The sequence below is a fragment of the Leptonychotes weddellii genome, chromosome 11, assembly GCF_054177405.1.
Source record: "Leptonychotes weddellii isolate Sample4059 chromosome 11, ASM5417740v2, whole genome shotgun sequence".
Lineage (NCBI taxonomy): Eukaryota > Metazoa > Chordata > Mammalia > Carnivora > Phocidae > Leptonychotes > Leptonychotes weddellii.
Genome location: NC_138379.1, coordinates 36,697,002 through 36,710,909, shown reverse-complemented (window position 1 = coordinate 36,710,909; position 13,908 = coordinate 36,697,002). Strand labels below are relative to the sequence as shown.

Here is a 13,908-nt window from a genome sequence, read left to right as displayed (position 1 = left end):
TGCTGATATAAACTGGTGCACAGGATCCTCTAAAACTGTTTATATCCACAGTAAAATACATTTTTGTGATACTCATACAACAGAGTTAGTCCGGAGCCAAGGGCTTTGTGAACTCGGCTTATCTCCCAGCCTGTGGCTGTTACTCAGTCCTCCCCAGGTCTTGGGCCTCAATGCTTACTAATCCTGGCTTCGGACCCCAGCCTGCTGGTTCCATAGAAACTGCTTTGCCGATTCATTCCTCTAAGATTCCTGGAAACACTGTTTTAGGCAGGCATGGCAAGTCAGCCCCATAAGCCCACGGCACAGCTCTGGTTAGCGCTCTCTTCTGATTTACCTCAGCCTTTTCTTTTAATATGTACAATTTCCCATCTTTTATGCCTGACATATACTCTAGTACTTGGATTCCTTCTTGGGCAAAGACATCTCATTATAGAGATAGTATATTTCTATAATAATTCCATTTCTTTAAAAGATGATGTGGTCCTTAATTGATACTTGTTACATTCTAGTTGACTTAAAGGTGAATGATTTCAATTATATGGCAGTATAATAAGACAGTTAAAAAACTGTCAACTAGAAATCACCTGGACCAACTTCTTCAGCTACAGACGAGAAAATTCAGGAAAGAAAGTGACCCGCCAAGGGTGGCGCAACTAGAATTTAAATCCCCTAGTCCTTGAGCAAATACCTGAAGGGGTTTCATGTGGAGAAATATGAGTTTTATTTTTTTATTTTTTGGAACCCAGAAGTCAGACTAGACCCAGTGAGCAGAAGTTACAAGGAAGCAGAGACAAATTCTGGCTACCAATAACAAAGAATTAATAATTAGAATCAGAATGAGCTTCTCAAGAAGTAGTCAGTTTTCTGTTAAGAGACTATGAGATGCATTTGAACAGAAGTGAGGTGACCACTTGTCAGGGATATAAGAACAGATTTCTCGGCTGAAATTGTAAATTTGATGATGTCTCTCCATTATTCCAATTCTGAGAATCTACACGTTGCAGTGTGAAGCACTGTATCCCGTGGGCTTGGACTAATAATGACTTTCACATTCCAAAGTGTAAGCCGTTGTACCCTTAAACTCTGCACCGGATAACACTATAGCTTTCCCCCTGCTGCCTCGAGTGAGCCCTGTATCTTCAAGTCGATCCTCCCTTCCGACCAGCAATAAGGATCCGGGGAGGGGAAAGGGAAGGAAAGAAGCTTCACAGATTTCTCAGAGTGTGAATCCAAGGGTACACAGAATTTTTAAGAGAAAATAATATTAATGTTACTAATAATATTAATATTAAGTGGTACATTTTTTAAGGAGGAAAAAGGAAGAGTTGCAGTCTCTCTTATTTGTCTACAGCCAGAGAGCTTAAATTGACAATAGTAGAGCCAACTTGAGGTATAAAATGTAGAAGCAATCAGAAGCGCACCAAAAAATAAAGCTTTCAGGAGGATGAAGACCATGTTGGCTGGGACCCAATTCACAATTCAGTACAAGTCTATAAAACTCTTCTAAGCAAATCTGGGGATCTGAGAGCAATAGTTCGAAAAGGGACTGTTCTTGGTGCACGTATCCATTTCCACTCAAATCAATGCAAGTTTTTAATACATGGAGGACAGACGGCACATCACCACGGTTTCAGCCCAGGGTCCAGAAGTCTGGCCAATGATAATTACCTTCAGAGCTCATCCCTTTCGGAGCTCATATCCCACTATTCCCCACATCAGAATGAGGCGCAGCCTCCCTCTGAGGCTGGGACACAATAATTGAATTTGGGAATTAGAAGAGGTGTTAGAAAAACGGTTTCTTACCCCAGATATTCTGCAAAATGGAAAAAAAAAAAAAAAAAGAAAATATCTCTTTAGAGATGCCAGGTGTGAAAGAGAGAAGAAACAGGATAGAAAGAATATGAAAAAGAAGGCAAGCCACAACTGTTATTGCTGGGAGAAGAGAAGGAGAGGACAGAGAGAAGAGGGGCCCATCCGCGAAAGGCAACTGGGAATTACTACCAGAGAGAGCTTCTCATTAATAAAAAGAAAAGTTCAGGGGACCTGAAAACTGGATGCAACAAGTGGCACAAATATCCTCTCAGAGCTATTGGTCTCCTCCTTCATTTTTCTGAGAAAAAAATAAGTGGAAACTATTGTGCCCAGATCACCTTTCCTATAAAAAGGACAGGCGGTGTCCAATCTTAGATTTGGAAGGGGCCTTGGAGGTAATGGAATCCAGAACCTCTCTTTTGAAAGATAAGGGGGCCTTAGTCACTCGTTTGCCATCCTCTAGTAAAAGAGCCTTAATCCAAACCTCCCAATAACTGGGGGAGCGCCCTTTCCACCCTAGTTTGCGACGTTGAAATCAGGAGAGTTGGGGGAAGCATCGCACTATTGCCGGAGAACGAGGAGAGGGGAAATGCCATGTGAAGAGTCCATCAAAAGTTAAACAGCTGTTCATCATTCTTAATACATGATGACAAACTCCACTAATCAAGTCCTCTCTTCCTTCCATGTCCCACATAGGAGCTAACACGTTTTGGGTGCTCAGTGCACAGTAAGGCTTCAACTGCTTCAAAGCATAACAAGACCTTACACATGTTTCCTAGGCCCCCAGCACCAATGAATTTGTAGTTTTATAAATATCATGGTGAACAAGAAATGCTGTCTTGTCATATTCAAGCCAAATAACAGCTGGACTTTAAAAATAAAATTTTGAAGGCATTTGCCTTTTATATTTTTAATTTCTGTTTTCCTGGCTTATGGTTTTGTCATTTGATTTTGATGAGTGTTTAATACACATGCACAGCTGCCTCTTTGGGTGACCTTTCCCTTGCTGCCTCCATGCTCAGAGCTATGAAGCAGGTCCACAAGTTGCTTACTAAGTGATATTGGCATTTTCACAACTGGCAGATATTTTCCTGGGAAGCCCAGCTGGAACAGGCCCTCATCTCCTAAGCTGACGTACTTTGGTCTCTTCAGAAGCCTCACAGGAGGACAGGGTGCAAGTGGGAGAAAAGCATAGCCCTTTAAGATGGCTGTTCGGCATTATTCACAATAACCAAGACATGGAAACAACCTAAGTGTACGTTGATGGATGGATATATATATCACATTTTCTTCATCTCTCTCTCTATATATCTACATACACACACACACACACACACACACACACACATACAACTCTTGAAGGAGATTTTGTGGATGAATATCATTCATCCACAAACAAGAAGACAATCCTGCCATTCACAACAACATGGGTGGACCCTGAAGACACTATACAAAGTGAAATAAGTCAGACCGAGAAAGACAAATAATACTGTATTGTCTCACTTATATGAGGAATCTAAAAAGGGAAAACTCAGAAACAGAGTAGAATGGTGGTTTCCAGGGATCAGCGGGAAGGGAAAAGGGAGAGACGTTGGTCAAAGAGTATAAATGTCCAGTTTTAAGATGGATAAGCTCTGGGGAGCTAACGTACAGCATGGTGACTATAATTAACAATACTGTGTTATATACTTGCAAGTTGCTAAGAAGGCAGATCTTAAATTCTCTCATTAAAAAAGAGGTGATTATATAAGGTGACAGATGTGTTAACTAACTTTATTGTGGTAATCATCTTCTAACATACAGGTGTACCAAACCATCACATAGTACATAGTACGAAATTTACAGAGTTATGTATCGATTCTATCTCAGTAAAGCTGAGGAAACCATTTTAATTGCTGCGCCAAGCCAGAGGAAACATGGAGATGATCATGTGTGGACTGACGAGAGGTGACGTGCTGGGCGAGGGCTGCAGCACCCACCTGCCAACTGAGCTGACCTAAGTGGCTTTCACTCTGAATCTCTATGCGGCATAACGAAGTCTTGATCTTTTTAGCACTTTTCTCAGTGATAATTATGCCTGTCTGTCTGTAGATACTCCCCTTTTAACCTTCTGTCCTCCTTCACTAGACTTTGAACCCCAAGAGGTCAGGAGCACATCGTTTTTCTTCCCTGGGTTTATCTAGTGTCTAGTTCCGGCACACGGTAGACACTTAAGCAACGTTTTGTTTTGTTTTGTTTCGTTTAGACCATAAACTGACTGAAGGAGTTGGTAAGTTGTAGTTATTCTTTCATTGCAGTCCCTTCCTACTCTTCCTGTTCAGGGAAATGTGAAGGAGCAAGGAGAGAAAATATCACGTGTACCTGCTATCTGCTCAGACTTTAATAGGAACCGTAACCCCAGCAGGCTTTGCAATCATCTCTTACTTGAACCGACGCCAGGAAATATCCCGAAGTCAGCAGAAGGTTGCTGCCCATCCCAGCAGCCCTCACAAAGGCAGTGCGCTTCTGTCCATCTGAGAGCTGGTAACTTGACTCCATTCATGAACTCACAGTGCCCCAAAGCACAGGAGGTCTCAATGGCAACTCTGGGCAAGCTTCTGAAGGGAGGTTTTCACACGCTCCTTAAGCTCCTGGGCCACTACAGCCCTTCTACTGTTACGCTCATCAGGCATTGCTGCTCTGTGTGACAGAGTAACACGAGAGCTGGGGTACGGCATGACTCGCTATATTTAGGGGAGAGGAAATGGGCCATACTGAGGAAGGTCACAAGGACTTTGTTCAGAGAAGTGAAGGCACCACAGATTTATCTGTGTATACGGGGCGTGCAGTACAGCAGCGTGGGTTCTGGAGCTGGGCTGCCTGGGATCGACTCTCAGCTCTACCCTGACTCTCTGTGTGACCTGTAGCAAGTTACTTGATTCCTCTTACCTTTAATACTCTCATCTGTAAAGCGGAAAAGAAATAATAACACCTTCTTTACAGAGTTGTATAAGGTTTATGTGGGAAAATATGTGTAAAAAGCAGGTAAGTGCTTTAAAAATGTTTGCTAACGAACAGACAACGAGAACAAAAACCAAAGTAGCCAGGAAATTGGTCTGAATCCAGATGATCTGGGTATTGAATGGAATTTCCAAAAATATTTCCATACAATATGTTTCCCTGCAGTTAAGGTTTTCATTTTCTCTTTTCACAATGGTTAGTAACTCCGATCATGCTTTTTAATTTACCAAGCCCATAATATCATTAACTAAATCGTTAGCATTATTGAGAGGTAACTGACCATGTGTATATCCATTATACAGTTAAGAAGCCAAATGAAGAAGGAAGAATGACAAATTAAGAGAACTGCTGGAACAAGGGTAAGGTGATGGAACTCTGTACCTCCTAGTCTCTGGAAAAATGAACAGACTGAATACTCCAAAGTGACGAAAAATATTATTTCACTGTGTACAGTCAAAGACTTAGGTACTCTGTGGTACGACCTTGCAGCAAAATTGAGATGGGCCAGACCTGAATAACTGGTCCCCTAGACCAAGGAACCTCAATCCTCATGAGGAAAACCCTATACTTCTAAGTGCCTATAAAATATCAATGTCACTGTGCTCTTGGTACACGCTCTTCATGAAGGGCAGCGAATGTATATCTGCTTTTGAGTCCTCTTTATCCCTCCCTTCCTCCTTCTTCTCTTTTTCTCTTCCTCTTCCCTGTCCTTCCCCCCCCCACCGAACCCCCAATCCCCACACACATACCAATCAGAATTTAATACCTTGTCCCCAAGACTATCATCACACATCAGTCTCTCCTACCGGTATTAAAAAAAATCTGCCTTCTGGAAACTCTCTGAAGTGCTTCCTAATGTCTGATACTGTCCATTTTTTAGCGCTCATGCCAGGGATTTCTGAACTGCCAGGCTGGTCCCAAGCTCTCACCAGAAGCCAGGCCCAGTTCAGATGTGGCTATGAAATGTCTTCGTGCATTTTCAGGGGATTAGGGTCCTGGAAGAAATTCTGCCAGGAAAGGGGATAATAGTAAGATTCGTCTCCTCAAACTAAAGAACTTCAGCTGGGACCCAAGTTGGGTGAAGTATTGTGTTACTCTGAAGAGAACAAATTAATCTTCCCTGACTGGTGGGAGAGATTCTGCCAAAGGAACAGCTAACGGGAAAACCAGTCCCTACTCTGTGATGACACAGTAAATAACCAGGCAACATTACTCCTGAAGTGCTGACCTAACTCATAAATTGCACCCAGCCTCTGGGGAGCAATTTCTGCTGATTTGCTGCTTGTGCGTTTAAAACAAACAAACAAAAAGGGAAGAGGAGCGGACAGCATTGACAGTGCTGTGGGTAAACCCACTGAGAGCCAAGCTGGTCTTTCCATGCAGACTTTCAAAAGATTTTGGTAATGCTTGGTGCTCAGGCAAGGCAGGGCCTTGCCTGAGCAATTACCAATTTTATGTAAGATCTGCCGTAAGCCATCACTGAGTTCCCAAAGTGGTTTGACTGTACCTGGGAGTCGCTTGATTTAGGGTTAAAAACAATCCTCCTTTGTATGCTAGTCTTTTTTTTTTTTTTTAAGATTTTATTTATTTGACAGAGCACAAGCAGAGGGAGAGAGAGGGAGAAGCAGGCTCCCTGCTGAGCAAGGAGCCCGATGTGGGACCCGATCCCAGGACCCTGGCATCATGACCTGGGCCGAAGGCAGCCGCTTAACCGACTGAGCCACCCAGGAGTCCCTGTTAGTCCTTTTTAAACAACAATTCAGTGACATGGATGACACATAGGGTTCTGTTACTCACTGGAATGCAGAGGGCCTTTTTATTTGAGAACTGGAAAGTGGCACCTTGAAGTCCTTGAATGGCTATGTGTTCAGTAATATAGGATCTAGCTACCTCTCAACGTCCTCAGCTATAATATATAATGGAGGCTAACATTTCTTCTGCTTCGCCAAAAAAATCCAGCCGGTACGCCCAGGAAAGCCCATAGAAGGTCCTAGAGCTAACTCAGTTGCACCGTCACAACCGCCCAGAGCAGCAGAAAAGAGCTACGGAAAAGCCACTCACCCTCTGCATCTTCTGGCCGCGTAAGATCGATGACACCTGGGCCCAGCTTTCCATCTTCACTTGACTTTCCTGTTAACTGGGGCCCCAAATTCTCAAAGCGTGTTCTTTCCTAGAGGAAAGAATAATCAGAGGCTTATTCTAGCTTCCAAAGCAGCCACTTTTTCCTTCCAGTTCCTATCTTGCTTTGTGGGCAAAACTTGGATTTACAAACATCGTTTCTGATCAACTAGGGGCTCAGAAAAGCTTTCAGGAAGGTTCCGCTAAAGCCTGACAGTGGAACCCACAGTGCTGACCGCGTCTAAAGCAGAGTACCTGCAAGGGAAGGAAACCGGCGCCAGGAAGCCCACCGGGCGGCACTGAGCATCTTCTCTCACTGGGATTTGCTCCAGTAGTCTAAAAGGAATGCAAGTGAAAGGTTTGAGCCTGCAGTGCAAAACTTGAAAGAGCAATTCCCATTAAAATCTACTGCTAGTTAACAGGAGAGGAATTTTCTCAATTAGAGATCACAGTTCATATTGGTATTCCTGGGAAAGTACAAATCAGAATTTTAGGCAAGAGGACTTCCAAAACAAACGTTTCCAAGCAGGCAGACGAGATGATGGCGTTGATGCTCTTATTTTGCTTAGGAGTTTCCACCGTTAACTTCCCCGGGAAGTAAAAAGGAGATTACTCCTAGCCCAGCCGTTGAGTGAGGAAAGTGAAAATCTCCTGCCACTATAGGAGGGAAACTCAAAGATGTTATACTTGTTAACCAGCTCTTCCAGGAGAAGGAGCCTGAAATATCACATTGAACTCTCCCTCTGCCGCTCTCTGGATCAGTAGCCGAGGGCTCACTGACCGTCACTAAGATGGTGTTCTTGTCTGCAAAAACACAGCGCGTGTCCCCTTCTCGCCTCCTCGCTACTCTCCAGACTCAAACTTGGCTTTGTGTGGTGCTTATGAATGAATGAGACCTTGTTGTTCATTACTATGAAACAATATTAAATGTCATGTCAGCTTGAATTTACAGACATGAAATAGCAGCTTCCAGCTCTGGGAATGGTTTCTGCATGTTATACTTAATGCATTATGCAGCAGTAGAGTGCTGATTGCTGTTCAGTCTATTGTTCAATGACCTAGTTCTGTACTGAGCATGTTCGGCATTAGACGGAAACACTCTGTGAGTGTTCTCTTCTGTAAGATGTTTAGAAACTTGGAAATATTCTTAAAGAGCAAACATACAATTACTTGATAGAGGCTGAGTCTCATTTGTACAGTCTCCCTACATTTGTGCTTTCTAATATGATTATTTTTGAATATCATTATATTTCTATAATTAATTCCCATCAGTCAAATTGTGCAGGAAGTCTTCCAGTTCCCCTTCATCATGGAATATGTTGAAATCTGTGTTGGAAGAAAACACTGCATAAACCTTGCTTTAATCTAGCACCACGTCTATGAAAGATTTGCAGCAAAATCATAATCATGAATTTCCCCAACTGGGTAATACTAACTGGTTACAATGGTGAGCTATGGGCAAACCTCTGAAATACGACCCTTATAAAAAACAGAGTGAAAATAAAAAGCAAATTAGGCATGGTTCCCCAATATCTTCTTATGTGAAAACACCGCTGCACAAGAACAAATTAACCCAGATGCAGGCCACGACAGAAAGCAACCACAAGCCATGTGGGAGTTTCACACATTGCCGGGGGCAGGGGGGGGGGGAGGGAAGGACAGCTGCTTTTAATCAGCCAATTTCTATTTTGGAGTAGCACTTTTGGTTGTCACGATGTAAAGAAGAAGAATTAAAGTGAAGATGAGTAGTACCAGGGAAAGCAAAATATTCAACCTTTGTTTTACCACATTGTTTCGCATTTCAAATATTTGCATGTGAATGCTTTCCCTATGTTAAATGCAAAAGGAGTTTTGATGTGACACCTGCAATCTTCTTGGAAGAACAACCTTTAGCTGTATTTTCATGGGGGAAAAACAACTTTCTCTGAAAATCAACAGACCGTGCTACCTATCAATATGCATATTTCAAGTATCTTTCTAGTCATTCATTCTCTTTGATTTTACCGGAAAATATTCTCAGTAAAAAAAAATAAAGTTCCTGAAAGAATATCAATATTTTGACAAGGAAGGAGAAGAGGGAAAATTACATGCCATGGTTTGTAAAATCCTAAGACAACAAAGCTTACATGATGATAATATCTTTTCTTTTATAAAAAATGAAGTGCACTCACAATTCAGTATTATCAGCTTGTTTTTAATCATAACAAAAAACATTCAGAACATTCAACAACACATTCACAGTGTCTTTGAAGTCATACATTTTTCTGACTTCATTGAAAAAAAACATTCTTCTGCAGAGATACTTTCCTTATAAAATATCAATATTTTGACAGAATAGAAGTCAAGGAAGAATATCCCATGAAACACTTGTTAAACAGGCAGAAAATAAATCAATGATAAAAATTGTTTTGGGCAGTGGGCTGCATTTTATATTTGGTAATATTAAGCACTTGTGTTTGAGATTAAAGAAGGACCCTGCAAAGCCATGCCCTTTCATATAAATTTCTACCTAGTCTCCCAGAAGATTTCCTTCTTCAAAGAATAGCTCAGAATATTTATTTGCCAGCCACATAACCATAAGATAAGAAGAGGGCCTGATGTCTACAAGTTAGCTCCAGGCAGCTGGGCTAAGCAAAGATTTTACCAGTGCGGTGGAACATGAGCCTGGTAAATACTGGATTGTGGACATGGGCACAGAGATTTGTTCAAAGATACTTCAGTTCCAAGAGGCTTCAACTTCTGGCCATTAAGTGCCAATGGGTATGCCCCTATATCAACCACATATAGACAGCGGGAGGCAAGTTCTTCGCTCCAGATTTTTCCACGCACTTGAACTAGCTCTCACAATGTACATCTCCCGAGTAAGATATTTTGGAGATGTAAGCAAAATAGCTCAATGTTAATTGAATCTCAACCCCCCCAGGAAAATTCCCCAATCTTCATGTTGACGGCGCAATGTGCATTTTACATGCAGCGATGTGATCAGACACTTACTTATGCATTGTCAGTCACAAAACATGCAGGCAACATAAAAGTTATTGAAAAAAATTAAAGTCTGAAAGTCAGCTCTGCTGTGTTGTAGGACTGTTGGCTCTCTTAAGTGCTTTGAAATTATGATGTATGAGATAGATGTTGCATATTAAGTAAAGATATTGAAATGATAAAGCCCCCTTTAGTGAGAGCTGATGAATGTTCAATGCCACAAGCCACAAGACGCTGACATCCATCATCTTCACATATTATCAGAGTCAATGATGGGGCAGCCTCACTGATGACAGATAGACTGCTGCATTATTATCCCTTATTTCCAGAGTCACTGAACAAACCATTCAACTCCTTCGGCATTATTTTTAACTTTGCATTAAATTAGCAACTTCTCCCTCCCTACCATGGCAAGATTGATCAATTTTGTTTTTGCATCGGTGGAGAAAGAGAATGGATTTGGGGTGACTAAAAGAACAGAGCCTTGCTTCCATCTAAGAAAAAGAAATCAACTTCCTCTTACTGGCAACAAATGTAAAATTGTGATATGGGGAAAGAAGAGCAATGAAACAGTAAGCACACAATAATGGCTTTTCTTTGCACTTAGATAAAAGCTGAATTTTTGATGTGCACAGTATATTTTAATAAAATTTTATATACTATGTTTTATAAACTTATTGGCCATTCCATAATAATGTGTGTGCTAACAGTAAAATTGCTCTTAAATTTATGTGTGTTATTTATACGTTCCCCCGTAACAATGCTTTTTGTTGTAAAAAATATTCTGTTTATTAATGTAACTTTACAACCACTGCATCCAAGATCCGTGGTAAATTAATGACATTTTTATTATTTTATAGTGTCATTAAATTTTTACTGATCACTCCATCAAACAGAGGCAGTAAAGGCCATAATGTAAACTGGGACACTTAGATCAGGCAGCAGGAAGACATTCCATATAGTCTGAAGAAAACTGCTAGCAATAAATGATATTTATACCATCTTTAAGCATGTTAGAATACTTGGATAAGTTTGGCAAAACTGTTTCAGTAGTAGCGTGGATTGTGTACTTAAATAACAGTTTGCTTGCCAGCAAGACAAGCCTTTTTCAAACCATCTGTGAGATGACTGATTGCAGCCATCTCCTGGAAAACACCACATGAACGGTCGGATGCGCTGAGCACCCTCCCCTCAGGATTACCAGCACTGACCAGCCTACACCAGACCTCGACTCACTTCAACAAGGTCCCCTTTTCTACAAACTCAAGTGGAGATCAGTAAATGCCCAGAGAAGCTTTTTGCTGGTTGCTTTACAAACAAATATATTTCATTTGACAACTAGACATGGCTGGACAATGATGTGATATATTTTATTCCAATGGTCTAGATGAGGGGTACTTTACCAACCTTTCTTCAAAGCTCATTTCTAAAGACTGTCTGAATGGGGGGTCGTTCATAGCAGTCACAGAATATGCACCGAAGGGGCAATTACCTACACTGCAGTTAAAATGGGCAAAAAATAATTCTCTCATGTTACTTTCACATATAAAATACCTTATATTAGTATACTCTATACTGATTCTCAATTAGTCAGCTTATAGAATATTTGTGTATATATATTTTCTATAAATATTTTACAATATTTTATATAAATGTATACATATCATATATATACATAATAGTAATTAGATAAGAGTAATTAGAAAATTTTATGCGCACAACTTTAGATCACCTATCTCCTATGTGTGGATTTGGGCGTGAGTCTTTTTTAAGTAAATAAGAATTTTGTTATTATATCCTAAAATATATATTTAAATAATGAAGACTTCTTTCAAATATGTAATAATAAGGAGTTTTGCAGGGCAAGTTAATAGGGCAGAGCCGCCAGTCACGTTCATGTGTATTCCTGAAGCAGAGTTTTCTGAGAGTAAGAACAAATACTTGCATTATGAATAAGAATTCTCTAAGGCCGGCACAGTGTCCTGAGATAGTATCCATCCTCAAAGTTTCCAGCTTTGTCTAAGTCGTTGACTACTCCCCAAGAAAGAAGTCTTGTCACTTCATCCCAGCTCCCAGCCTTAGTTTCTCTCCAACCCAGGAAAACTTTCGCCAACTGAAAGCGAAGACTTTCCTGCAAAATCAGCTTTCCCCTTACACAACCTCCCTTCTGCCCTCTCTTTACATCACTACTGTTTGCCTCCCTGCTTTCCTTGTCCTTCCATGCTCAGTCCCTCATCCAGCCTTGCTGGTTCTCCTTTCACAGAGCCCCTGGCACTGGTCCCCCCTCTCCCTCCCTCCCATCCCCTCATCACTAACTGCCTACGCACTTAGGCAGGTCCTCCTACATCACCGTCACCACCTCCTTTCTGGGCTGCCTGCTCATGGCGCTGCCCTCCCAGTCCATCCGTGCACACTCCTCACAGGGTCCCACTTTTGATTCCAAACCTTCCACGCCTTCCTGCTTTCTGTTGCATTCCATTCAAACTCCTCTACCTGGCTTTCAAGTCCTTCATACACTCCTCCCCACATGTCATTTTAAATTCCAGTTCCTACAACTCTCCCATCATACATCCTCCGCTCGGGGTGGACAGGATCCTACTCACCTTCCCATAACACCATGATCCCTCCTGCTTGTCTTCCTCGCCTCACCGCTGCTAGGATAACATTCCTACTCTCTCCTTCCTTGCCAAATTCTACTCATATTGAAAAACCCAAGATGTCTGTGAATTCTATCACCTCTCTGAGCTACCTGCTTTCTGATATACAAAGTTCTTAGTCTTCCCTATACAATTGGCCCCTAGTTATACACTATTTTAAAAAATCAAGCTTTGGTTCATCTGCACCTCCAAGTCTCCCCCTGAAACATCAGAAGATTTTTCAAGCCAGGGGTTTGTCTTATATCTTTTCTATATATCTTATACATCATTTAGTAGTAGTGCCCATAAATACTTGCAGGTTTTACAAGGCCATGTAATTGATTTACCTACATTAAAAACAAAAAAACCCTGTACAAGTGAGTGTCCCAAAGAAGCAAGAACTACCAATTTTCTAATATTTCAAGTTTGTGATAGAGATGTTTAGACTCAACACTCCCCTTGTGGTGATGTCTCTTTGGACAATATATATAATAATAATCAAAACAAGGAGATAAAAAAAATCTTAAATATTTTATAAAAAATACAAATAAGCAATGTTAAAAGAACACAATAGAGGTTATAACTTACTATGGAAAAGAGGTTTTTCAGTCTGACTTGGCATTTCTGCAATTTAGCACTTGCATCTTTCAAAATAAAAAGGTCTCTCTCTCTCTGTCTGTCTCACTCTCTCTCTTTTAAGCAGGACAATGCTAAGTATAATGTAGAGAGAGAGAAAGTCTGTATCTTACTCTGAAAGACTTGTTCTAATTCCTTGCTCTGGACATATCTTGCCATGATGTGATTCTCAAGAAATACTACTTAAGCACACATATGGTTTCCTTTTTATTGATTTGATAATCTGTATCACTTTATTAGCCTTTATTTACTATCCTTTATAATACATTTAGTAATTTAGTGAAGGATCAAAAATGTAGGCTTTACATTAGAAAGTAACCACATGTACTTTTAAAAAGGCGATTCTTGTTTGGAAGGAGTTATTTTGGAGGCACTGGGATTTACTTTCATAGTGGTATTTTGTTGGTCGCAGAGTCAGTAATCATGGTAATAAAGACTCTGGCTGGGAGAAATGAGGGTTATTATTGAACCTCATTGTTAAATGACATTTTGTCAGCTAAAACTATTAATTTGTCTAGCTTCTAATACACCCTTAACACCAAAATTCTGCTAGGACTCATGAATTAGTTAAGGCCTAAGTTTTTCAACTATGTTTGCTCCCATAGCATAAATGCATGCGCTGAAGTGGAGGTAGGAAAGAGGGTCACTCACAATCACATACTATGTGCAAGGCTCTTTCCAATGAGTATTTTCTTTAACCCTTATGCCAATACTACAAAGAGAC

General features: G+C 40.9%; 1 protein-coding gene across 13 annotated transcripts in view; it reads right to left on the bottom strand.

The window, feature by feature from the left end:
* The window catches only part of SOX6 (SRY-box transcription factor 6), a 584,292-nt gene that overhangs the window by 39,111 nt on the left and 531,273 nt on the right, over positions 1–13,908 (bottom strand). For all 13 annotated transcript variants that reach the window (XM_081798524.1, XM_081798528.1, XM_081798525.1 and 10 more), the window contains one exon: positions 6,874–6,982. In XM_081798524.1, the coding sequence (XP_081654650.1) occupies positions 6,874–6,982 (109 nt within the window). The remainder of the gene's footprint in view (positions 1–6,873; positions 6,983–13,908) is intronic.